Source organism: Callithrix jacchus, chromosome 19, assembly GCF_049354715.1.
Source record: "Callithrix jacchus isolate 240 chromosome 19, calJac240_pri, whole genome shotgun sequence".
NCBI classification, from domain to species: domain Eukaryota; kingdom Metazoa; phylum Chordata; class Mammalia; order Primates; family Cebidae; genus Callithrix; species Callithrix jacchus.
Genome location: NC_133520.1, coordinates 29252925 through 29279313, shown reverse-complemented (window position 1 = coordinate 29279313; position 26389 = coordinate 29252925). Strand labels below are relative to the sequence as shown.

The following is a 26389-nucleotide window of genomic DNA, read 5'->3' as shown; positions in this document are numbered from 1 at the left end:
CTGTGAGGGAGTCCTTAGTTTGTCATCTCTGCAGACTTATCTCCTTCAAGCGGGCTGGCAGGAGGTACCACAAGCACAGGAAGCTGTGCCCACACCAAACCAAGCTGCCATTCTCTAAATCAACGTCACGCCCATCCCTGTGCCCCCAATTTGCTGCCTGTATGCTTCATTCGGGGATTTTTCCCTCCTAGCAAAAGCTGTCTTTTCAACTCTTTTCTCTTTCTTTTTTTTTTTTTTTTTTTTTTGGAGAGACAGAGTCTCACCATGTTGCCCAGGTTGATCTTCAACTGCTGAGATACTCCCGCCCCAGCCACAGTGCTGGCGCTCTCGCCCAGCAAATACTTGCTTCTCCCCGTCCCACAGCACTCTGGACTTTGCATATGCACCTGCTATGTTCTAGCATGTACTATTTGTGAACAGGTCTCACAAGCCTTACTTAGTAACAAACTCACTGAAGGCAGGCGCATCAGCGCCTGGCATGGGGAAGGGGTACAACACAGAACTGCAGAAGGCAAACCTAGTGGCAGGAATGACCCACATTCACTCATGGCAGGGGCAACTCACCACTGGAGGGACCATTCCTGAGGTCAGGGGTGGAGGAAGTATCTTTCCCTTTCTCAATAATCTAGTTTGGCAGCAAAGCCTGACTAGAGGCGAGGAACCCCTCGAGTCTATCCAACCCCAGTTCCTCACAGCCAGAGTTTCTCCGAGCTGCCCAAAGCATCTTCCTCAGACTCCTTCCCTGGTGGAAAATGATGATGTGGTAGGAGCCAGTTCTGGAGATTAGCCTAATAAGAATAGTAGGACCATCTTGACCAGGTGTAGTGGCTTACACCTGTAGTCCCAGCACTTTGGGAGGCTGAGGCAGGTGGATCACGAGATCAGGAGTTTGAGACCAGCCTGGACAACATGGTGAAACCTCATCTCTACTAAAAACACACAAAAAAATAGCCGGGTGTGCTGGAAGGCATCTGTAATCCCAGCTACTCGGGAGGCTGAGGCAGGAGAGTCGCTTGAACCTGGGAGGCAGACGTTGCAGTGAGCCGAAACTGCACCACTGCACTCCAGCCTGGGCAACAGAGTGAGAGCAAGACCCTGTCTCAAAAAAAAGAAAAAAGAATAGTAGAATCATCAGTAGTTATTGTGCACTCAGGATGTACCTGGCATTGTGCTAAGTCTTCCTATACGTCATCTCATGAGTCTTCAAAACAACCGCTTTATTATTCCCAGTTTATAGATCACAAAACCGAGGCTCAGAATGTTGAGACAATTTGGTTTTATGATCCTTCATCTAGAAAATGGCAGAGCTGGTTTTCACAGAAAAGCAGCACTATTTTCAGAGACCCTAAAATCATACACCACCCTTTCAGCTAAAAGGAGAGATTATTTCAGGTGCCCCAGTCTGGAGTCCCAGACTGAGCCAGGACTTCAGTGTGCGGGCCCCTATATCAGGACGTCTTCCTGCTGGGTATGTTGAAGCCTTCCATTAAGGGGCATGGTGAGGGTGCCCACGCATGTGCCTGACACGATGCTTGGCACGTAGCAAATGCTCCCTAAGGCTTATTTTACTTCTTTCCTTGACTTTCAGGTCTCAGAGCAGTCTGGACACAGTCAGATTCAGGACACTTGTCAGGGAGAGAGAGGAGACAGGAATCATACCCATCTAACTTGGGCTGGGCATGGAGCCCTTTCTCAAACTTTTCAGACTTGCCAAAAGGCTACCATTTAGTGTCCCAATCCCACAAGTCCGAAACCAGATCTCCAGGCATAAATAAAGGCTAAAGGCTATTTATCATCGGTGCCCTGTTCCTCCCTACAACCTGAATTCTCATCAGGTTCTTCTCCATGCCTCTGGCAGCAGGTGGTTGCTGGCAGGCTCTGTTCCACCAGGGCATTTGGCTCAGCTGGTGAGGATTAAATTACAGAGCAATCCTGCCACTAAGCATCCATGGTGCCTTTCATCTACAGGAGCCCAGGGCCTGCACCCATTTAACAAATGGGAAAGCCAAGGCTACGAGACAAGAAATTGTTATAAAGAGTGAGGATGCCTGTCTCTGGTAATTTAGTATTCCCCAAGTGTTCCCTGAAGGCCCAGAGTCAGACAGAATTATTCTAGGAGGGCTTCCTGGAGGAGGTGAGGGCTGCACTGATGCAGGCAGTATAGTCAAGCCTTGGCGGAAAGGAAAAGGAAGGACTTCCTAGTCTGAGAAACAGCTTAAGCCAAGGCAGGGAGGTAGAAGGACAGGCTTGGGGAGGTGGGGGGAGAAGGGGAAGTGGCTTTGCTGGAGTAGAGAGCAGGGTAGAGGGACACCAAGGTGAAAAGAGTTATAATTTAAAGGAAGATTTGCCCCAGCTGGCCAGGGGTCTGTGGGCGGTTTCTGATCTCAGAGGAGTGAGATGACAAAAGTGGTGACATTCGATGACGTGGAGGAGCCTTGGGCACCCGGTCACCACACCCCTCCAACCCATTCACCCGTGCAAGAGGCACAACTAAGAATTTGGGGACTATTCCTTTGCCTCCAATCTCCCCCTCAGCCCCTCAGCTGACACACACCATCTGGCCCTTCCCTCTTCAGTCCTCCTTCTCCCTCCTCAGTCCTCCTTCTCCCATCTCTTCTCTCTCTTTCCCCTTTTCCTCTCACTTTCCCATCTCCTCTTCCTTCCAGGTGGGCTCCCCTCCAGCCCCCACACTCCAGATGTTCTGGGGAGGGGTTTACTCTAAGACCCTTCAGGCCTCCAGTTAGCAGATGTGCAGCAGAGAGGCAGGATAATTGGGCCAGGGGAGGATGCTGGGCTGGGGCTGGGGCCAGAGGCAGCTGCATTGGCCCCAAAGGCCTGGTGGCTCCCCAAGGAGCCCAGCAGCCTCACTCCTGTCCCCTGCAGCTGACAGCAGGAAGGAAAGGCAAAGCAACTGGGGGAGTTCTGCCTGGGGAATTAGAGTCTCCTGGCTCCCCGCTTCCTCTTCTTCCCTCCCCTGCCCCCCACACCCCAACCTCGAGCTCTGGAAATGGTGAATGCCCCCACGCAGTCTTCGACGCTGCACCTGTAGCCCCAGCCTTTCCATTCCCTCTGAAGGCTCAGGGGCTGCAGGGACATAGATTATCCTCACATAGCAGGTAATTCTAAATAATGTTATTCTTGGCTACAGAGGACACTGTACGGCTTTTTTAAAATAACAAGTTTACTTTCCCATTCCTGTTTTATTTAGGGTGATCCATATACAAGTGTGTAAGCTCTGACAACATACTGTCAGACAGTGGAGGCCCGAAGCCTCCTTACACACCTTGTCTCTGTGAATTCACCGCACAGAGAGCCCATGCTTGCCACTGGAAGACAACAGCATTGCCTCTATCAGGCCGTCATCCGTGGTCATCTTGTTTTAAACCCCGTGGGCAGCTTTCCTGCTTTTACTCCCCTCTCAGCTCTGTCTGCTATCCCACCTCCCCAAAACGTGACAGGCATGGCCTCAGGAATCAGACATACATAGGTTTAAATTCAGCTCTAGTTTTACAGATTGTGTGTTACTGAGCAAATTACTTAACCTCTCTGGTCCTGTTTCCCCATTCATTAAAATGTACAATTATAAGCAAAGATCACTCAGTGCCTACTATGTGCCACATATTGTACTGGCAATGGGAAATCCTGAATTTGAAAAAAGGACACCCAGGCTGGACATGGTGGCTTACTTCTGTAATCCCAGCACTGTGGGAGGCCGAGGAGGACAGATCACCTGAGGTCAGGAGTTTGAGACCAGCCTGGCCAACATGGTGAAATCCCATCTCTACTAAAAAGACAAAAATTAGCCAAGTGTGGAGGTGGGCACCTATAATCCCAGCTACTCAGGAGGCTGAGGCAGGAGAATTGCTTGAACCTGGGAGGCGGAGGTTGCAGTGAGCCAAAATCGCACCACTGCACTCCAGCCTAGGTGACAGAGCAACACTCTGTCTCAAAAAAAAAAAAAAGAAATTAATAAATACATTAAAAAAGGACTCCTGGTCTCCACCTGCATGGAACTCAGAGTACAGAGGGCAACGGGATGAAATAAGAGAGTAACAGTAGGATTGCAGGCTGTTCTAGGAGTGCAGCACAGAGGCAGCTGAATGAATCAGAAGAGGCTTCCTTCAGAGGAGACAGGAGCACAGGCTGCAGGCCCCAAAGAACTGCAAGTCACTCAGTCTGCTACAGCACACAGTGCGGGGGAAGGGGTGAGAGATGGGGGAGCCAGAACGTGTGTTGCCTTGTGCATTAGCCAAGGAGTTCGGGCTTTGTCTTTGGGACATTTGGGAGCCAATTGAGAATTTTAAGCAGGGGAGTGACATGATCACATTGTATCTTAAGATCCATCTGGCTGCAATGTGGGGAAAAGACTGGGGTAAGTTCCGAGTGGAAGCTGGGGGCCTGTAAGGAGGCTGTCACAGCAGCCCAGGCAGGGCACGATGGTGGGCAGATAATGGCAGCCACCAGGAAGTAAAGAGAAGAGGACCTACTCCAGAGCGATCAGGATGTAGTCACTGGGGCTTGATTGATTGGATGTAGAAGTGGTGAAAGAGTGAAGGATGACACCCAAGTCTCTAAATGATGTTATTTCTTGAAACAGAGAATGTGGAGAATAAATATTCATGGAAGACGATGGGTTTACTTTGAGAAATGTTCAGTTTTAAACTCTGTGAGTCATGCAAGTGGAGATTCCAATAGGCCATCCATTGTATCAATCTAAGCTAAAGCTAAGACTTGGGAACCATCACACATGGGTAGTTACTGAGTCCACAGGCAGATAAGAAACTCCCCAGGGAGAAACTGAGGCACAGATAGAGCAGAGCCCCCAAAGAATTCTGCCATTTATAGGATGGGCAGGGGAAGAGGAGCTTGCAAAGAGGATTGAGGAGTGACTGGAGAGGTAGGAGGGATCTGGGAGAATGGGGTTCTCCTTACAGAAGGCATCGGAAGAAAGGACTTTAAGGAGAGAGTGGGCAACATTATCACATGCTGCTATGCAATCAAATAAGGTGAGGGCTGGAAAGCACCTTATCAGAAGGGTAAGAATGCTTCACCTGTAGAGGAAGAACTGATGGACAGCACTGATGTGGACTGTGAAGCGGGGGAGAGAGCGAAGGCAAGAGCGGGCTGCAGTGGAGCCCCGGGTAGTGGGACTGATGGTCCTGCTGCTGAATGGAGATCAGCCTGAGGAAGGCGTCTGGTATCTGTCATGTGGGAGATGCTCAAAGAAAGATTATTTCCTTTCTCTCCCTTCCAACTGCTGCCTTCTCTCCTCTTTCCTGACTGTGGTGCCTTGGCTCCCAGGAGAGCGATGGGGCCAGGGTCACCTCTGCTGATGGTCCTCTGTGGCTTCCAGCCCCAGAAAGGTGCTGGACTCCCCACTCACCAGGCAATAAAGGTGGGACGCCCTCCAGAGAAAAGGTGGAAGTCTTCCAGGAAACATGGGGAGGGCAGAGAGAGCCAGACTTGCCCTTTTTCCTTGGGGAAGAGATTGCTTTGCGAGGGGACAGCGATGATGTCCTCTCTGTGGGCTGCCAGGGCCCTGAAGGCACTGCATCCATTCCGTGACTGCCACCCCACAGCAGCACATCCCACCAAACACCAGGGGCCTCACTCCTCCCTCTCCATAGACCAGACCCGTCCCAGGACCCTCAGAGTCCTCCAGACCAGGCAATGCTGGAGTTGTTTAAGGGAAGGCAGAGGAAGGAGCTGGCTCCAAGTCCCAAAACAGGTGTTAGGGTGGTGAGGGGAGGGAAGTGACTTTGGCGAGAGTCCTCCGGATGGGGTCACATTCCAGAACAACTGATCTTAGAGCCATCTGGTTGAAGTGGTCACAGAGGCTCATAAATAGATCTTCCCCTTCCAGAGCCAAAAAAGCATCTGCAGACCTGCTCTGGGTTCCAGCTAGCTGCAGCACACTGATTCCCTGGGTGACACTGGGAAGTCACTTCCTCTCTCAGCTGCTTGGTTTCCTCACCTGTAAAGGAGTCCATTGGACTGAGTGACCCCCATGATGCCTTCCAGACCCGGTATTCTAAGGTCCTGTGGTCTCAGGAGGGCAGCCTCCACCCACGCAGCCTCAGCCGGTGGCCAGGGCAGGAGCTGGGTATGCTTGCTGCCTTTTCCGGTTGCTGTGTGGATTTCCACCCTCCAACAAGTGGCTGGCAGCCACCTGGGCTCCAAAGGCTCATAAACGATGGAAAATTACTCATAGACTTGAAAAAGATCACGCTTTCCCAGCCCCTGACCCTTCTTCTCTCATCAGGATGGCTGAGGGGCTGGGGAGGAGGGGCCGGCCATGGCTCCAGGGGTGTGGCTGGTGGAAGGCTGCTGCAGGCCACAGGCGCTGGCTCCACTGTTCCGGGCTGCAGCGTGAGCCTTCTCTCACCTCTCTGGGATTCTCTAAGCAAACTCCCAGAAAACATCACAAAGGGATCAGAGTGAGATAGTCATACATTTTCTCCTGCCCCTAGGCTAGGTGAGGATACCTTCCCAAGAAGGTACTTTAGCCCTTTCCCCTCTGTGTGGTATAGACAGCTGGGAAGTTCTTCCCAAAGTCTAACCTTTATCTCTCCAACTGCATTGCCCAAGACATCATCCAGTACCTTTCACTGCCTCCAAGCAGGTCCATGACCAAACCAGTCTAAACCTTACATTTCCATGCCATGTGTACAAGTGATGGCAGAGGTACAAAAAAGGGGTTCTAAGGGATGGGGAGTTTCTGCAGAAAGTCCTTAGAGCTTAGGGACAGGCCTATGGACAGTTGATAATGATTGTTGCCCATCTCAGCTGAGGTTGGGAGAGGGCACAGGGTGTCCTGGAAGCTCCTGAACAAAAGAACAGTGATTCCCAATTTTGAATTGCATACTAATCCCCTGGGGGATGGAGGGATGGGTCCTGTTAAAATGCAGACTCTGCATCAGCAGGTCTGAGGTTCTGCACTTCTACTCCTAAGTGATGCTGATACTGCTGGCCCGTGCAGCTCACTTTGAGTGGCAAGGATCGGAGCCGTGACTCCCAAACCTCACTCTGCATCAGAATCACCTGGGAAGATTTTTTTTTTTAAATCCAGATTCTTGGGCCCCAGCCCTGAAGATTCCAGTTCAGGAGGTCTAAGGGGCCTGGGGATCTGCACTTTGTAACCTTCCCTTGTAATGTGAGGCAGAAAGCTCGGGAACTAGACCTCAAGGGTCCCTCAGCTTTCCTTCTGCATAGTCTAAAGTCATGGTTAAGAGCACGAATGAGCTTGGTATTCAGATGAACCATTTTACCAAGTGATCAGTTCCCTACATCTTAATTTCCCCATCTGTAAAAAGTGATCACAGGACCTCCTTCAGAGACTTGTTGCAAGGAATGAGATAGTCTGCCAAGCATTCGCCTAGAGCCTGGTAGCGTAGAAAGCACTCACCAAACATTAACTACCCATGTGATTCTTATTACACACATTGGGCTTCACCTGGTTTTCATCATTTTAGTCAACTTCTCTTTTAGCTTTTATATACACATTTTTACATCATGTTCACTTGCACTGATTTTTCTGTCACAGAAGCTTAAGTGCACAGAACGGGAGGATGTGTGAGAGGGGAAGGATGAAGATGGGTCTGGATAGATCTAATATTCCTACATCAGACCATGAGCTGCTGAAAAGGCAGGGCCCTTGTTTTATTATTTATCTCAGTATGTCTTGTGCCAGGTATTTCAAGCCCAGATGGACAGATGGATGGTTGGATGGATGGAGGATGTACGAATGGATAGATGAAGGGAGGGAGGGAGGGAGGGAAGGATGGAGGGATGGGGGAGGGATGGAGGGATGGATGGCTGGATGGATGGAGGATGTACGAATGGATAGATGAAGGGAGGGAGGGAGGGAGGGAAGGATGGAGGGATGGGGGAGGGATGGAGGGATGGATGGCTGGATGGATGGAGGATGTACGAATGGATAGATGAAGGGAGGGAGGGAGGGAGGGAAGGATGGAGGGATGGGGGATGGATGAATTGATCGATGAAGGGAGGGAGGGAATGAATGGATGGAGGGATGGGGGAGGGATGGAGGGATGGATGGATGGAGGGATGGATGGATGGAGGGATGGAGGAATGCAGTATCTATCCTCTTCCCATGGGGGAGGGATTACCCACCTCCTGGCCCCGCCTGGGGGCTTACTTGCACCTACACCAAAACTGGGCTATCAGTTCCCAACACCCAAGGTGCTCTTGCCTCAGGTCTCTCAGGACTTGCCTGCTTGGGCTTTGTGGGGCTCAGAGGGCAGGAGTGGTCCAGTTAGAGGAGAACATTCTGGCCCACGAAGGCCCCAGCACCACAGCCAGAGAGGGCCAGCAGGAAGGCTGAGGAGCCCCACAAGTCTAAGCTGAGGTATCTCTCTTGGGGCCCAAGCCCTGCACTGCTCCTGGGTGGCCCAGCTTGGGCCAACTCTGTCCCAGACCAGCATTTATGGCTGAAAGAATCACCCCCGATCCCCTGGCCCCACCCACCACGAACACTCTCCTAGCATCTCTCAGGAGCCTAATTACCCATGTTCAGATCCTTGTGGGCTGCAGGGGGCTGCCCGCCCGCCCACCCACCCACCTCAGAGCAGCTTCTGCCCCAAACGCACGTGGTAATCAACTCCCGGAACCTTGGGAAGATCCAAATACAGTAGCATATAATCATGGAGCCCAAAATAGCCGTGCCAGGGAGGCCATCTGCCACCTCGTGCAACCCTGGGGACCCCTTGGCTGGGCCCTACAGCACAGCTGGGCCTTAAGGCCCTCGGGCTGGCAGGCAGGATGTCTGGTGCCAACAGCATTCACTAGATCACCTGCACAGCTTGTAGGCAGATTTGGGGGGAGTTCCACAGCAGACTGGGCATCTTCAGGATGAAGCCTTAGATCAGAGCACCCCAGACCTCAGGCTTTGTTGCCCCCTTCTCCTGCCAGCTCTGGGCCTCAGTTGGCCAGGTGCCCCCATGGTGGGCACAGCTGGCTCACAACTACTGCTCACTCTAACCCTCCTATTTTCTTTTTCCTGACTCGAGCCCCAGCTTCTCACTCCCAAGTGCTCTCTCACAGCATCCAGGCCCACTTTCCCTCTTCCCCTTACAGTGGGTGAAATGGAGGCCCAAGAAGATATACAACTCCCAGATCCTGTCAATGGGCCTTATTTAGGAAATGGGTACTAAGGATCTTGGGGTGAGATGGTCAGGATGATCCAGGTAGGCATGAAATCCAATGAGAAGTATCCTTATCAGAGACGGCAGAGACAGAGAGCAAGAGGAGAAGGCCACGTGAAGGCAGAAGGCAGGGACTGGACTGCAGCAGCCACGGGAATGGCAGCAGCCGTGGGAAGCGGGGAGAGGCAAGGAAGGACCTAGCCCTGGAGCCCTCAGAGGGACCGAAGCCCTGCCGACACCCTGCTGTAGAACTTCTGGCCTCGGAACTATGAGCGAATGCATTTTGGTTGTTTGAAACCGCCCAGTTTTTGACATTTGGTTAAGGCAGCACTAGCGTACCACATCCCTCTCTTCTGTAACAGCGGCCCTTAATTTCAGTGTGCATCAGAATCACCTGGAGGGCTTGTTAAGACTCAGCGGGCTAAGCCCACGCCCAGAGATTCTGATTTACTAGGTCTGGGTAGGGCCTGAGAACTTACCTTTCTAATAACAGTGTTCCCAGTGATGCTGAATGCTGCCCATCTCGGGACCACACTTGGAGAACCGCTGGTCCATAAGCTCTGCTCGTCACTTAGTTTTTGATCCTCGGCTTTAGTCCTTCTCCCAAGGACAATTTCCTTGTCACCCCCCACCCCCGCCATGATGTCTTCTTCCTTTCCTCAGTGCTCAGGAGATCCAAGAGGATGACTCCTTAAGAAAAATCCCCAATGCCATGGACAACTGGCTCCTTCTCTTAGAATCACCCAGGCCTCCCACTTGGGGCCTTGAAGGTTTGTTTCCAGGAGGCCTTGAGTGGTGACGTCAGTCATGGAGGGCGCTTCTCCCATCACCATAAGATCCTCCTTAGCTCCACCCCGGCTCCATCCCTCAGGCAAGTCCCTCCTGCTCTGTACCTCCCCTGCGAGTCTGTGTGTAAAATGGGGGCTATAATTGCATTGCTATTCCTCACAAGGAAAGACAGAAGAGCCATTTCTGGTGCAAAGCTCCTGGAAATGTCCTAATGCTCTTCATAAGAAGATGGTTATTAGGCATGACCAGCCTCACGTGCTCTCTCGTGGACATTTTGGGGTGCTGATCAAGACCAAGGGTCTCCAGGGCTCAATGCTGACACCACAGTGTTCACATCCCCTAGCTCCTCAGAGCTAGAACCATCCCCTTAACCCAGGCTCCCCATATCTCCAGCATACCTAAGGTAAGGACAGAAATACAGAAATCCAGGATCCTCAGGCATGCCCCAGCAGAGCTCAGAACCCAAGGTCAGCTCCCAACCCCACTGATGGGCCACTTTCCGGGGTGTCATCTCATTCAGCCCCCTCAGAATTGCTCTCGAGAGGCAGCCCAGCACCATGGTTAATTGCATGGACTCTGGGCCAGGCTGCTTGACTTTTGACCCTGGCTTAGCTATAAGTCACTTTATGGCTCTGTGCCTCAGTTTGCTCATCTGTAAAATGGGGGTGATAGGGCCCGGCACAGTGGCTCATGCTTGCAATCCCAGCACTTTGGGAGACCAAGGCAGGCAGATCACCTGAGGTTGGGCGTTTGAGACCAGCCTGACCAACATAGAGAAACCCTGTCTCTACTAAAAATACATTAGCCAGGCGTGGTGGTGCATGCCTGTAATCCCAGCTACTCAGGAGGCTGAGGCAGGAGAATCACTTGAACCCAGGAGGCGGACGTTGAGGTGAGCCGAGATCATGCCACTGTATTTCAGCCTGGTGACTGAGGGAGACTCTGTCTCAAAAAAAAAGCGGGGGATTATGAGACAACTAGCAGTAGCCATCCCAGAGGAGTACTATGAGGATTGAGGGAGAGAATAAGTGCAATGGCTTGCACATGGAAGGTGCCATCTAAGTGTTGGTTATTGCTATTCGCCTTGGCCATTAGTCTGGGGGTACAATAGTCCTTTGGTGGAAGGTCAGAGGCATGGGATGAGGGGGGCTTGCCCAGAGATCCCTCGCTCTTGGTTCTTCCTGGGAACACCACCAATCCTTCCTAAGACCTCCAGCACTGGACAAAATGGTTCAGCCATTTTCTCCTGGAGCAGCTCAAGTCTTTCCTCCTCATCTCAACTCACAGCATTCCTAGGAGACTGGAAGGGTTCAAAAAGGACACTTTCCATTGCACAGTAAGGGAAACTGAAACCCAGAGAGAGCAAGTACCCAGTAACCATAAACAACTCAAGAGCAGAGCCAGTAACCCCATGAGGAAGTCCCTGTACCTCTATGGCATGACATTCACTTGGGATGCCTGCCTGCCAATCAGCCCATTTGACTCTCTCATTTTAGAGATAGAGAACCTTGGGCTCGGAGAGAGGAGGTGACTTGCCATGGCCTCATAGCGGTTTAGTGACACAGCTAGGACTTGGACCCAAGTCTCTGGATCCTAAAGATTGTAGCTCTAGGAGATGTACTAAAGGATAGAGGTTAAGAACCTGCTACTTTGGAGTTGGAGCTAAAGTCCCAGCTCTGCTACATCCTAGCTGTGTGACCTCAGGCAAGTCGCTTAACTCCTCTGGGTTTTAGTTGCCTCATCTACAAAATGGGAATAACAGACACTATTTTATAGGGCTTTGGGGATTAAATGAGATATATGAATGTGCTTAGCATATTGAAATGTGCTAAGAGGGAGCCCTCCTCCTTCGCGCGTCACCGGGGCCCAGCTGCCTTCCCCGGCCCTCGAGCACACCAGCACACACATCTATCCACTCTGGCTTCTCCATTTTTTTCCTCTCAGCCAGCAACCAATGTGTTTTGGATTGGTTGGCGTGGGCTGAGAGGGTTGGGGTAGTTCAGCCATGGGTTTCAGTTTGGAATCTGGCACTGCTCTTGATTCATTTCCCCGGCTCTAGACAATGTTTGCCAGTTTCACGTGGCTGTCCTTCGCAATCATGCATTTCCCCCTAGAGTATCCAGGCTTGGGCTGTTTGGCTGTTTTCTCCCCTTTATTTTTGCCACTGTGCTTTTCCGACTCTTCTCCTGGGACCAGCTGGAGCTCCCCAGGCCTCAGCCCAGCACAGCCCCCACTTCTTCTTTGCCATGTTCTCTCCCCCTCACCCTGCCTCACCCCCACCCAGCTTCTATTTTCCCCCAGGCTCTGCTGGCTTCCCGTGGTTTCTCTTGGCCTTGGCTCAAGCCTGGTGTGACATGTCTGGCATGACCATTCTCCCCCTCCCACACTGGTCAGGGAGGAAGCAAGTGTATTCAGGGAGGAAGCTGTTGTGGAGCTGGGTGCTGCCAGCCCAGGTGCCAAGCCAAACAGTTTATGCATCACATTCAGCTGGGTACCTGGGCCTAGAATGCCTGGCTGCCCCCCCTTCCCTAGCCTTAGCCCCACTCCTCACTCACCCAAACCTACCTCTTACTGTGCCCCCATCTGGTTCTAGCTGGTGGAAAGTGGACCACAGGACTGAGCCTTCCCTGAGCCTCCAGAAATGTCCACAGGAGTTTGCTCAGGTCCCCAGGTGGGCTCGGTCTCCTCTGGGAACACATTACCCCAGGAGTGGCATGGGCAGGGGATGTATCCTCCACATCCATCCCTGCTCCATTGATTTCCATCAGGGAGGACATTTCCATTTGCTGGTATTCCTTGGGAAGCAGGGAGGGTCGCCCAATGACAGCCATCAAAAGGTGGCTTCCCCTGTGGCCTCTGGAGCCCAACAACTGGGTGTAAGCCTGCCATCCCCACTCACCAGCTCTGACTTTGAAAGAGGCCCTGAACTTGTCTGCCTCTATTTCTTCATCTGATAACAGAGAGGACAATTATTAGAGAGGGGGTTTTTTGAGGAAGAAGTCAGACAATATTCATAGAACATCTCATGTAGCTTTAGGGGACCTTTAGCCTGGCCTTGGGCTTTAGACTGAGGGTGCAATAGTCCCTTGGAGGAAGGTCAGAGATATTGAATGATGGGTCCCTGCTGGCACAGAGACGTCCAAAATATTGTCATTTTTTCCCATTGTCTCCTTTCAGCCTAGCCACCTGGGCCTGCTTTTACTGTCGCTATCTAAGATGGAGGGACCTGGATAAGGTAGAGCAGCACCTTACCATGGGACCTGGGGTGGTGCCTCCCCGAATCTCCCAATTTCCAAATGCTCAGAACACAACACCTACACATACAATCTTCCAGCTGGATTACAGACCTCCCCTCTTCCCACCAACACACACACACACACACACACACACACACACACACACACACACTGATGTCCTGCAGGTCAATTGACCAACCTTCCAGTTTCTCCAGGATACTTGGTCACCACAAATTCAATGTGTCCCAAAGTGGCCTCGGCACACCCCCTTTCCCTGCACCCTCCCCAGAGCACTCGACTTCTTCGGTTCACTCTGCCTTTACTACGCAGTCAACGTGTTCTTTCATATCTTTCTTTTTTTCTGAGACAGTCTTGCTCTGTTGCTTAGGCTAGGGTACAGTGGCGCAATCTCTGCTCACTGCAACCTCTGCCTTCTGGCTTCAAGTGATTCTCGTGCCTCACCTGCTACCATGCCCAGCTAATTTTTTGTATTTTTAGTGGAGACGGGGTTTTGTCATATTTGCCAGGCTGGTGTTGAACTCCTGACCTCAGGTGATCCACCTGCCTCAGCCTCCCAAAGGGCTGGGATTACAGACATGAGCCACTGCGCTCAGCCTACATGTTCTTAATAAGCTCTTGCCACATGTCAGACTCTTGCTGACGGTACACCCTGATGTTAAAGCCTGAGAACTGTCAGCTTAAATTCTCTCCCTCAACGCCCACATCCAGTCAGTATTACGACGACCAATGACACCTGTAGAAGTAGCAACAAAAGGTGCTGCTCTCATTCTTTTATGTATATTCAATCATTTTATTCTATCCTGTTGAGATACATAGATACTACTATCGCTTCTGTTTTACTGATGATGAGGAAACGGAAGTGTGGAGGTAGTCTGAAGTGGTCTGCCCAGGGTCTTAGAGGCAGTAAGTGAGTAAGTGAAGGAGCTGAGAGGTGAACCCAAACAATCCGACGCCAGTCTCACTGATAGGACTTCTAGCTACTTCTAGTCCGTCCGCTTCTCCTTTCACCACTGCCCCTGTCTTTCCTTTGGCCACTGCCATGCTGCCTTGGTTTAGGAGTCTCTTCATTGGCATCCCCAACTTCAGGCTTCCCCTGATAACTGCTGCCAAAGTAATTTTTCAGAGACACAAACCCTATCACCTTGCTCTCCTCCTAAATCTCATCCCGTGGCTCCCCGCTGTCTTAAGAATAAAGTCCAAATTCTTAGCAAGGCCTACCTACTTTTCAGGTATGACCACTTCTAACTCCAGAGCTTCTTTCCCCACTACTGCCCTTCCCACTGGCCCCCCACCCCAATACACACACACACACACACACACACACACACACACACACACACACGGTTCTGCCAGCCAAACTCACTCTCTCTAGAATTTACTTGGTTCCTTCTTAACTTTGTGCCTTTGCAGCGTGTGCTATTCCCTCTGTCTGGAACGCCCTTCCCTGCCTCTTCACCTGATTCTTACTAATCTTTTATGACTCAACTTTGATTCTGCCACCTCAAAATAATTTGTTTAAAAAAAAATGGATAGGCCTGGCACAGTGGCTCATGCCTGTAATCCCAGCACTTTGGGAGGCTGAGGCGGTGTATGACGAGGTCACGAGATTAAGACCATCCTGGCCAACATGGTGAAACCCCGTCTCTACTAAAAATACAAAAAATTTAGCTGGGCATGGTGGCGTGTAGTCCCAGCTACTCAGAAGGCTGAGGCAGGAGAATCATTTGTACCCGGGAGGCGGAGGTTGCAGTGAGCTGAGATAGCGCCACTGCACTCCAGCCTGGCAACAGAGCCAGACTCTGTCCCAAAACAAAACAAAACAAATAGGATCAGGCTGGGCACAGTGGCTCGTGCCTGTAATCCCAGCACTGTGGGAGGCCGAGGCAGCTGGATTTCTTGCACTCAGGTGTTCCAGGCCAGCCTGGACAACATGGCAAAACCCCATCTCTACAAAAAAATACAAAAATTAGTTGGGCATGGTGGTATATGCCTATAGTCCCAGCTATTTAGGAGGCTAAGGTGGGAGGGTGGCTTGAGCCTAGGAGGTGGAGGTTGCAGTGAGTTGAGATCAGGCCACGCACTCCAGCTTGGGTGACAGAACCAGACCCTGTCTAAACAAAACAGGAGTGGGGCTATCAATGACTGGTGAGATAAACAATCTCACAATAGCATCACCGTACATTATAACTGTGTGGAGTCATTTTTTTTTTTTTGCAAATCCCCCTCACATTGGCTATATATTTGATCTTCCCAACACCCTGTGAGGCAGGGAAGATAATTATCCTCCCCTTGAGAAACTGAGGTTCAGAGAGGGTAAACGACACAGGATCAGAGCCAGGACTTGAAGCCACATTTTCTGTCACTCAGGCCAATGCTCTTCTTGCAGGATTACAAGAAGTAAAATCTATGCATCTGCCTTATAACTGGGGGAGTGGGTAACTTGGCCTCTGTCCCCTGCCCTGTTATGCCCAGGCAAAGGAGAATAATGGGGCTGAAAGTGGAAGCTAATGGTCTGGTTCTCCCAGCTGCAAGGGCTGCCCACTTCCCAGAAAGTGTAAGGACAGTTGTCTGTACCGCCCAAAAGCTCCATGCCTAGCGTGAAAGCAAGACCTTTAGTGGTCCCAAGAACTCAAAATATGTGATTCACAATTTTTCTAGAAATAGTAAACTTAGTTAACAACCTCAAAAGTGTGAAGAAGTCCAGTGAAAGTCTAATTTCTTCCCCTATGCAGTCCTCTTTGAGGCTGTGGATGAAATGTCAAATTCTCCTCACTTCTCCTTCCTTATTTTTGGCTGTCCCTGCTGCCCTGGTGCCCTAGACAAATGATGATCTGCCCCTGCAGGTGGGGAGCAAGCACAGGCTTGCCTGGCCTTTGGTCTTCTGACCTTGGCCTCTAGGGGCATACTGGGTTACCTGGCCCTGTCCAAGGGTGAGGCTGGATGAAGGGAGAAGAGAGGGCTGGGACCAGATGCCCAGCACTTATTGGGATGGGGGCAGAAGTTGAGACAGTGTGAGGAGGCAGGTTCTGCCACTGGGGCTGATCGAGCAGCTGAGGGGTGCCAGGGACCAGACACAGAGGCAGGAGGGTAGAGGGCACCCAGGGAAGGAGTAGGGGAGGAAAGCCCTCACCACAGGCAGGTGTGGCACAGCTGCTAGCCAGGACCCCCACAGCTTGCCCTCTGCATATGGTGGAATGGGGCCTAAATATCAGTCATGGAAAGGAAAGTCACCTTTTCCCACCTCCTTCCTCCTTCCACCCGCGGAGAAGTCAGAAGTGGTCTGACTTCCACATCCATAGACTGAAGGCGGAGAATATTAGAGGCCTTTGTCTGGACACATTGCATGCCCACTATGACTCAGTTTCCCCCACTAGCTAACTGCCGTACCCCAATCCTGCCCCCCAACTTTGACTTCTCCCAAAAGATCTGTTCACTCTCCCATTAGATGAAGTTGTACCAGATAATTAAGTTGGGTTCATCAAGCATGGATGAGGCACCTACTGTGTTCCAGGCCTTGGGCAGTGCACTATGTGGATGAAGCCCAGCACCTGGCCCAGCGGCTCCGACTGGGCTGGGTTACATCACCCTGGAGAACCTGCTCCTGCTTCCACCCTCAGGTGGATCTGGCTTCCATGATGCCCCTGCTGGACAAGAAGGGAACTACGGGGCTCCTCGGAGGGAGGGATCTGTTATGGGTGGCCTGTGAGTCCCTGAGGGCAGTCCCACCCCCAAGTAGAGAAAATGAGTATCTGAGCCTAGCCTCCTTCCCACCCACCACAGAGCCCAGGGGCAAGAGCAGGCTAGGTAGAGAAACAGCCCCTTCCTGACGCTTCTTTTGGATGGCAGTCTCCATCCTCGACCCCAGGCTCCAATGGCAGAAAGCCAGTCGCCCTAGGACTGCTGCCCTGGTGGCCTCACCTAGGGAGGTCCCATTCTCAGTCCCCCAGTGGGGCCTGGAAGCCCTCCTCTCCTGAAATTCACAAAGGAGTGTACACATCCACACGCTGATGACAACAGAAAACCCTGGAGAAACCAAAACCAGGAGCGGCATGCTGTCTGGAACACGGGCTGGGAGAGGGGGGCCTGCAGAGGGAAGGGAAAGCTGAGGCAGGTGGCCCTGGGCTGTGACTCAGGCCCCAGGAAGCTGATGACTCCCAGACTGGCCCTCTAATGACTCACAGCGACTGCAGGCTCGGCAGCTCCCACAGCGCCTCTGCAGGGATTCCTCCCAGCTGGTTGTTCTGCAGCATCCTATGGGGGAAGAGAAAGGGCTTTAAGGACCCACATGGCATGTGGAGCTGGGTGGGGGGTGCCAACTCCTCCCTTAAACCTCCAGCCCCAAGCCAGACCCCTCCTTTCCACCCCAGCCTCAGAGCCCCAGAGAGAGTCTGGTCCAGCTCCCCTGCCTTGTTAGTGCAGAATTAGAGGCTGCTGAGGTCCCCAGGGGGTTGTACATGGGGCAGGGAAGCTCAGTGTGCAGGGAGGGGGGCATCTCAGAAGAGTCCCTAGGATGAGGTGGGAGTGAAGAAGACCATGGAGAGGAAGGAGAGAAGACATCCTGAAGTCAGGATACTTGGAATTCTGTTGAAGTTTGGTCAGGAAGGATGGGGAAAATGTAGGTTGTCAGTTTCCCTGTCTATTCATCTGAAAGGCTAAAGGTTTCTTTGTGGAAGGGGAGGATGTGGATGAGGGTAAGGCTGCCCTTAGGGTGTCAGGGTCCCAGGCAAAATATATGTTTTTGGGAGCCTTTGTCTATAGGAACAATTCGAAGCACCCAAGAGGAGTGTATCCACACTATTCTGATGGCCCAGTCTCACCTAATCCCTCAAAGAAGTGCCGTGCCAGCCAGGGAAAGCAATCTGCTCACTGCTGCCCTCCAGGAAACAGGGTCCAAGCCACAGACCCCACAACGACTCCATCGGCAGGAGTCCTGGAGCTCCTTGGGGCACCTGGAAGCCCCATGTGTAGGGCAGAGAATCAGAGAGCAAGCACAAGGGGAGAAATAGGGTCTGGGCGCCTCTCCAGGTGGCACTGCTGACTCTAGCCAACCCCAGGCATCAGAGCGGTCTTAGAAAGTTTTGAGGATAGCACTCGAAAGTGCAGGGAGTCCCTGAGGCACAGAGCCCTGAGCAAGAGGAGGAACTGGATAAAGACATGGGAGGAAACCCTTGGGTAGCAGTTGCCATCTGCACTTTCTTTACCTCCAGGCCTTTAGATCCAGAAATGAGGAGAAGGAGAGCTTGCAGGGAGTTCATGGAAGAGCTGGGGAAGCAGGAAGGAAGGAAGCCACTGACTGCCCTGGGCACAGTGAGTGAGTCCTACCCTAGGAGATTCAGTCCTCCCTTTCTGGTATAGCCATTTGTCTTTCAGAGGGGAAAGCCTTGGCCCACGACTATTCAGGTAATTCCTCTTCAGGAAGAGCAGCTCATTTTCCAGTCCTTTAGTTTAATAATAGCAATGGCTAATGTGCCAGGTCCTGTTCTTAGAACTTGCATGAATTCAAAGTTATCCTTGTTACAACTCCAACAGATAGGAATTATTATCATCCTCATGCTGAGGGTCACGTCACACAACTGGTATGTGACAGAGCCGGGCTTTGAACCCAGAGAGTTTGGGTCCAGAGTCTAGACACTTAACCATTACACCACAGTGTCTATCATACAGCAATGGCCAGAAAATGCTGAGCAGTAAGATGATGAGCCTGCGTTGTTATCCATGCCTCCTATGGGATGTCCTGGTCAGAGTCACATGTCATCTCTCTTAAACTCTTCTATGGATATGTGAAAATCTCAAATATGAACCCAACCTCAGCATCATAAGAACAAAAGAATGCTGGGCTCACCGTGGGAAGGGGTGGGGATAGGAGGAGCCCTTCATAGAGGCAAGGCTGCAGAAAGGAGAACAAAGAACAAAGACAGACTTCGGGGAGCCCTGGGATTGGGTTCCTCCTTGCCACCCCAACGGTGGGGAAGAGGCAAGGGCAGCACAGAGGAAGGGCCTGGCTGCAGGCAGGGGCAGAGCCCAGGGCTGTGAGCAGCTGGGGGACTCAGCTCCTTTCCATACACACTCTGTGATCCTGCAGGTCTGTTGGCCTCCACTGGCCCCTTCAATCCAGGCTCCACCCAGTGCCAGAGGGACCTTTCCAGTTTCAGAGTTTTGCTTCAGGGTTGGAATGTAAACCTGTGTCTCTCAGGCTTCCTTAAAGTATAGTTGTCACAGGTGCAGGCTCTGAAGTCAGACAGCCCTGATCCGCATGCTAGCTCTATTGCTTTCCAGCTGTGTGACAGTGTGTATGCCACTTAAACACCGTGGGCCTTAGTTTTCTCCTCTATAAATTGGGGCTGATACTGACCTCATGCACTGATTGTGTGGATCAAATAAAATCACCCCCGTAAAGCACTCAAGGGCAGTGTCTCACACAGAGGAAAAGTTCAATAGCACATTCGCTGATATTATTATCATTATTAGTAACTGGTCTCAGTGTTACCACTTACTGGATGACTTGAGTAAGTCACTTCGTTTCCCCTCTCTGGACCTCGATTCCTTCATCTTTCAAAGGAAGAGGCTGCCAGAAGGCGCATAAAGCCTCACTCAGTGGTAACATTCCATCCAGGGCATTCCCCAGCCTCTGCCCTGCTTAGTGTTCTACCCTCCTAGCCATCCTGACTTCTTTCATCTAAAGAGTGGGCCTTCGCTTCCCATCTCCGGGGTCTGCCTTGATTCTCAAGCGGAAGCCTGAGGGTGCTTGGAGGAAGGATACAAGAGAAATGTTGGCTGAGAAAGCAGGGGGTCACAGGGTGCACACAACTCCTCACAGCGCCCCCCTCAACAGGGCCAGGGAGGCTCCATCTGGTCACTGCACAGGTGAGTCCCCAGCTCCATGGGGCACCACAATGCATCTCCACCCACACCACCTCCTAAGATTCTTCCATCCTCTCCTTTGTCAAATCCAAGACAGAGATCTAGAAAGATCTCCAAGGTTTCTGAATTGTACCTCCTCCCAATACAGACCCTGCAACATCTTCCCAGGGCATTTAATTTTCCTTCTAGTGTTAGGGAACTCATTGTATCCCCAGACGATTCATCCCATGCCCGTCTGATTATCTGAAAGTTCTTTTATTTATGGAATCAACACCCACCAAACTTGAGGCCAGCATGGCAGTCGCTTTGGCCCTGGCCCATTTCCCTTGATGTTCCTGGTCTCATTTCCCAGCTGTCATCTGTTTTTTGAACTACAACTGGGTTATTAGTTATAAAGGTTGGAAGTGTCTTTAGAAGGAAACAACCCCTTTGTTTTCCAAGATGAGGAGATGAAGGCTCAGAGAGGAAAGGTAGCTTGTCCTAAGTTACAAAGCAAATTAATGGCAGAATCAGGACTAGGACTCAAGTCCTGTCTCTCAGGCCAATGCTTTTGTGACTACATTTTCCTACTTCTCTTCATAGCCCGGTTCTGCATGGGGAGGCTGTCTATCTAATCCAGTGGTTCTCAGCCCTGGTTGTACATCAGAATCAACAGACAAAGTTTTAACATTTTCTTTTAAGAGATGGGGTCTTGATTTTGCCCAGGCTGGTCTCAAACTCCTGGGCTCAAGCAATCCTCTTGCCTCAGACTTCCAAAGCGCAGGGATTATAGGCATGAGCCACTGCACCTGACCTCTGGGATGATTTTTAAGATCCCAATGTCCAGGTCACACTGAAGCCCAGTTAAACCTCTGGGGCAAAGTCTCTGGGGGAAGGAATATTAGGCATCAGTGGTTTTGCAGGCTCTCAGGTGACTCTAACGTGCAGCCGTTGGTCTGGTAGAGGTCTAGTCCCCAGCACTCCTCCCCTCCTCACACATGTGAAGCATCTCCATGGCCAGAGAGGCATTTGGGGGCAGGAACCATGAGTGTCACATCCAAAAGATACAAGAGAGGTGATCCACCAGTGCTTTCCAAAGGCTTTAGTTCTCCTTATGGGGCTTACAGGATAGGCAGGTAAGATACAGCTTGGAGTCAACCACCCTCTTCACTCACTTTAGCCAGGGACTGCCTTCATCTGCTTTATGTGTCTGGACTTCTGCACAAAGTGCTTTTTTTGCCTTGAGATGGTATTTTGCTCTTGTTTCCCAGGCTGCAGTGCAATGGTGCCATCTCGGCTCACTGCAGCTTCTACCTCCCTGATTCAAGCTATTCTCCTGCCTCAGCCTCCCAAGTAGCTGGGATTATAGGTGTGCACCACCACACCCGGCTAATTTTGTATTTTTAGTAGAGACAGGGTTTTACCACGTTGGTCAGAGTGGTCTTAAACTCCTGACCTCAGGTTATCTGCCCACCTTGGCCTCCCAAGTGCTGGGATTACAGGTACGAGCCACTGGGCCTGGCCCACAAAATGCTTTTGATTGTGTTTTACGTTTCCTTTTTAAAAAATTTTTCATGTAGACGGGTAATGTGCTGATGCCGTAACAAGGTCCAAGGGTGACGCATCTCACACATACGTGTAAACACCTGATCAGCACATGTAAGAACTACATAAGGATCTGTTTTAAGTTTCCACAGCTAAAAATGCTGGAAATTTTATTCTGACTGCACCATTTTAAAAGGTGAGAAAATGGAGGCTCAGAGAGCGGAAATCTGAGGTCCTCCCTCACACCTGTTTTGGGGTCTGGTGAGGCTCTGAGTCTGAGCTCAAGGCTTCTGACTGTATGATACACTTCCTGTCATCCAGTCCCTTGGAGGGATGAGGGCAGCAGGCCTTGACTTATGTATGGGGGTAACCCAGAGGGGACAGCCTTCTCCCCCGAGTCAGGCCAGTGAGGCTTGGACAGAGCACAGCACTCTCAAATGACTAGCATGTCCCTTCGTGGGTCAGTTCAATTCAGTTCATTGACACTAATGGAGCCCGGACGCAGCCAGGCATGGTCACCGCCTAGCCAGGTGGAGAGTAAACACAGTCAATGTCAACCGAAGACGGCTCCATACAGGGTGAAAAGAGCTACGCTAGAGGTTGGCATGGGGAGATATCGTCGGGAATGGGTCTTGGAGATGCTAACTCCCAATCACTCCTCTACCACCAAGAGCCAGGGTTTCATATGGGATGCCCCAGCTCCGGAAACAGCAGCTGCCTTCTGAGAGCCTTAGTCTTTATCAAGATGGCATGAGCTAGGAATCCGAAGTCACAGACTTAGAGGGATTTGGGGCTCGCACCTGGGAAAATATCCTGCCCAGTCTATTGTGGGCAGGACAGGAGGCAGGTCCTCAGACTGTCAGCCCCAGCTTCCCAGATCTGGGCCTGGTGAGAAGCAGCTGAAGCCCAGCAGAAGCCTTTCTAAATGGGGTCAGGCTAACCTGGCATAGGGAGGGAGGAGCTGGTCTGCAGCAGTGGGAATGTAACCAAGGCTCACGCCTCATTCAGCTCTGTGAGAGGTCATCCCTGGTGAAAGAAACCTGGGATGGAGTCGGGACAGGAACCTTTTGAGATACAGACTGGAGAGGCCTGACACACACACGCACACACACATCCCCACATCCTCAGGCCACAGGTCAAGATGCAGGAGCTCCAGCCAAAGCTGCTCCTGTATAAAAACAGGCAGGGGAGGAGCCCTCAGCGGCTCAGGCATTTTCCCACACGCCTAGGGCAAAGGGAAGCGAGGCGTCCCTTAGGACAGCTCCAGTGCTGAGCCGGGATGGTGAGACTAACGGTGGTAAGACTAACGTCTGGGCCTTGCCAGCTCTATAGGACTGAGATAGCAATGTGAGACCGAAAATTCCCTGCAGCAGCTGACTCTCTCGATCTGAGCCTGGCCAGAGCCTGTGGGTTGAAGACTTGGAGAACTCCCAGAGGAAGAAGAAGATCGAAGAGTAATGTTGGCCGGGTGCGTGGCTCATGCCTGTAATCCCAGCACTTTGGGAGGCCAAGGCGGGCAGATCTCAAGGTCAGGAGTTCGACCATCCTGGCCAACATGGTGAAATCCCGTCTCTACTAAAGTTACAAAAAAATTAGCCTGGCATGGTGGCACATGTCTGTAATCCCAGCTACTTGGGAGGGTGAGGCAGGAGAATGGTTTGAACCCAGGAGGTAGAGATGGCAGTGAGCTGAGATCATGCCATTGCACTCCAGCCTGGGCGACAGAGCAAGACTCTGTTTAAAAAAAAAAAAAAAAGGGTAATATCTCCAGGTCAGGTGGGGATGAGTAGGAGTGTGGGTAGTGGAGGAAAGACATGAGAGAGGGCTTCTGTCACAGTCATTTAAGAAAGGATCAGAGAGGGAATCTTCTTTATTTAATCCTTTGCTGTGGGAGGGAAGGACCAAGGCAGAGTGTCCCACAGGGACAGCCCAGCCTCTGAAATAAGACGAGGCCACTCAGATAAGGGTCCCAGACCCAGAGAGGACTGGGGAGCTGTAATGTGACTGTCTCCTGGTACAAAAATAAGTTATTATCATGGTGCTGCTGCTCTATATTTCTCACAGCTCTGAAAAGCTGGCAATGGAAGGAACTACAAGGGAAATTGACATCAGACATCAGAAAGTAATTCATGCCCAGGATGCAGGTGAAATCTTCTGCTTTGAAGCGTGTAAGAGGATAAGTCCCCAAGACCACCCAAACTATCCCTAAGGTAGAGAGGCTCTGCAGGCAAAAGACTGACACGAAGGCTTTGGGGGACCAGGTGATCTTTGAGGATGGGGCAAAATTGGGCTCAATGGCAAAGTGGGGAGCAGATAGCTTGGCTGGCCTCAGCTCCCACTCAGCTGCTGCCCACAACCTCCCCCTCCTGCCCTACTCACTGAGCCAAGGGTGCCATTTGTAGAAAGGGGGGCGGGAGGGCTGTGGTTTCTCCGAAGCTTTGATTTATTGCCTAATGCAGGGAAAGAAGAAAGAGGAGGCTCATCTCTAAGCCGGAGTCTTAGGAACGGGACGTGAGTCTTCACATCTTCTGAAGGCCCAGTAAACAGAGCCCTGCTCTCTAATCCAGGCTGCAGGTCTGAGCCTGCCACTGGGCACAGACACGCCACCAAGCAGGCTGCCTGCACTGCGTGTCTGTTTCAGAATGCCTCCCTGCTCCCCAGGGCAGAGATGTTTATGGGGAGAGAGACACAGAGAGGAGACAGGAAGAAGCAGAACTAAGAGGCAGAGGATAGAGGGACAGAGAGTGGGACAGCAAGGTCTGAGACAGAGAAGGAGAAAGGGGAGACAAGGAGACTGAGGCTGGTGATAGACAGGAAAGGCCAAAGGACAGAGCAGAGAGTAAGGGAAAAATAGAGACCAGAGAGCCCTGGGAATCAGAGATGCACAGGCAGAGGGGCCAGAGACCAACAACACGGGGAAAGGAGTCAGTGCTTAGATGAGGACTATTGACCTTGATCACCTGGAAGCCTGGAGCTCATGGGCCAAGGAGGGCAGGACCACCACTAGCCCATCAGCACCTCTGAGTACATTTTTAAAAGATATCCCTTTCTGGGTGGATGCAGCCCCAAGCCAGAGCACACAACTGGGCTTCACCCCCTTCTCACTCTCTTAACCAGATTCTCTGGTGAAATGAACAACCTGCTCAACTGTACAAAGGAGACCTGCAAGTCAAGTCAGGGGTAGGGGAGTAGCAGAGCTGGAAATGACTCACCACTTTAAGGAAGTCCCAAATGCTCATTCTATTGCTCCAGCATCAGTCCCCAGTATCCTCACTGTCTTCCCAAACCAGACCCTGTGGCAACATACCTTCCCTGGGAACCTCTCCTGCCTACCTCAGTCCCTGTGCAGCCACTTCCTCCCAATGCCTCTAACCCCCACTCATCATAAGAACGTGAGGAGGCTTGGGGAGGACCATCTTAGTTGGAACAAGGTGAGTCATGGGTTGGGATGGGAAGAGATTGTGCCTCAGCCTTACTGTCTCTGAGATGGGCCATCAGTGGAAGCTAGGTGAAATAACAAAAGGTCCTCTCCGACTCTCACTTTCCTTTTGCTTCAGAGGGAAGAGGCAAAGGAGAAGCAGGGAGGAAGGAACCTGAAGGCTGAAGGAGTGAGTTTGTTTACAGCCAGAATGGAAACTCAGTGCTGCAGCTGCAGAGACTGAGGTTGGGTTGCAAGGGGAGGGAGAGGCAAAGAAAAGCCACCTGTATTTCTCCTCCCCAGAAACAGTCTTATCTCTCTCTCGGGCTAGAGGTCATGGGGAGAGTCCTGTGGGTCTCTAACTGAACTCAGTCCCACAAAAACCTATATCCATGGTCATCATACACTTTATATTTTTTAAATGTTTCACTTTCTTTTAGTGTGGCCAAATGTAGCAGGTACAATTAAATGTTGGTTTACAAATCATAAAGTTTGTTACAGACAAGGTGAAGCAAAGAAATGAAAATAACAATTGAAACTGAAAGTGAAGATAAGGAAATAATAAGCAAGTCAGTGGTAAAGCAAGACTCAGGTTCTACAAGTTTGATTTGTTCACAATTCTCAGTGCCACAGCTCTATGTAAAATGAGGTGTGCCTATACTTACAGGATCTTCAGGCTGTAGAGACCAGAGAATGCTTGTCCCGGGATGTGTGAGAGATGGTTCCCAGAGAGACGTCTGGAAATCAGAGACAAGGGTCAGCGATGTTGGCCGGTAACACAAGGAGGTGGTGACCTCTGTAAGTCAGTGTCTTGGGATGGGAAGGGAGGGTGGTGGTAAGAACTACCATTCATTCATGTGTTTAATACTTCACATGCATTGCCTCAGTTCTCACAATAACACTGTAAAGTGCCTATTATCCCCAAATTTCATATGAGGAAACCGAGGCTTGGAGAAGTCAACCACTTCCCTTAGGGGTCACAGAAGCAGTCAGTGGTGTGGCATGGTGTTCTCACCCAGAGCTGACTAATTTCAGGGCTCACAGCCACAGTTTCCCCACATCCTCTCCTATGCTAACTGGATTCCCCACTGCCTGCTCTCAACCGCTGACTGCATTATATGGTGTCATCCATGGAGGGATGAGTACCGGGGGTGTGTCTGTGTCTCTCCAGGCCCTAAACTACACAGCTAACCCTCACTAATCCAGGAGGGCTAGGAAATGGGGTGCTGGAATTCATCTAACATTTCGGTCTAATTAAGTGTTTCCGTGTTTGTCAGGGAGTGATCACCAATTCTGAAAGGAGCAAATGCAACGAAATACACTCAATGCTGAAACCTGACAGAGCAGTTTAATGGTGGATGATTCAGAAGACACTG

The 26389-nt window shown here is 51.3% G+C and overlaps 1 protein-coding gene and 1 non-coding gene across 8 annotated transcripts in view; both read right to left on the bottom strand.

Moving 5' to 3' along the window:
• The window catches only part of LGR6 (leucine rich repeat containing G protein-coupled receptor 6), a 125652-nt gene that overhangs the window by 65247 nt on the left and 34016 nt on the right, over positions 1-26389 (bottom strand). For all 7 annotated transcript variants that reach the window (XM_078356838.1, XM_078356839.1, XM_078356840.1 and 4 more), the window contains 2 exons: positions 25679-25750; positions 17390-17461 (listed from right to left, as the gene is read on the bottom strand). In XM_078356838.1, coding sequence (XP_078212964.1) covers positions 17390-17461; positions 25679-25750 — 144 coding nt within the window. The remainder of the gene's footprint in view (positions 1-17389; positions 17462-25678; positions 25751-26389) is intronic.
• On the bottom strand, positions 21626-21728 carry LOC118149621 (small nucleolar RNA U13). The gene has a single exon (XR_004737190.1). It is a non-coding gene; the product is annotated as a small nucleolar RNA U13 (small nucleolar RNA).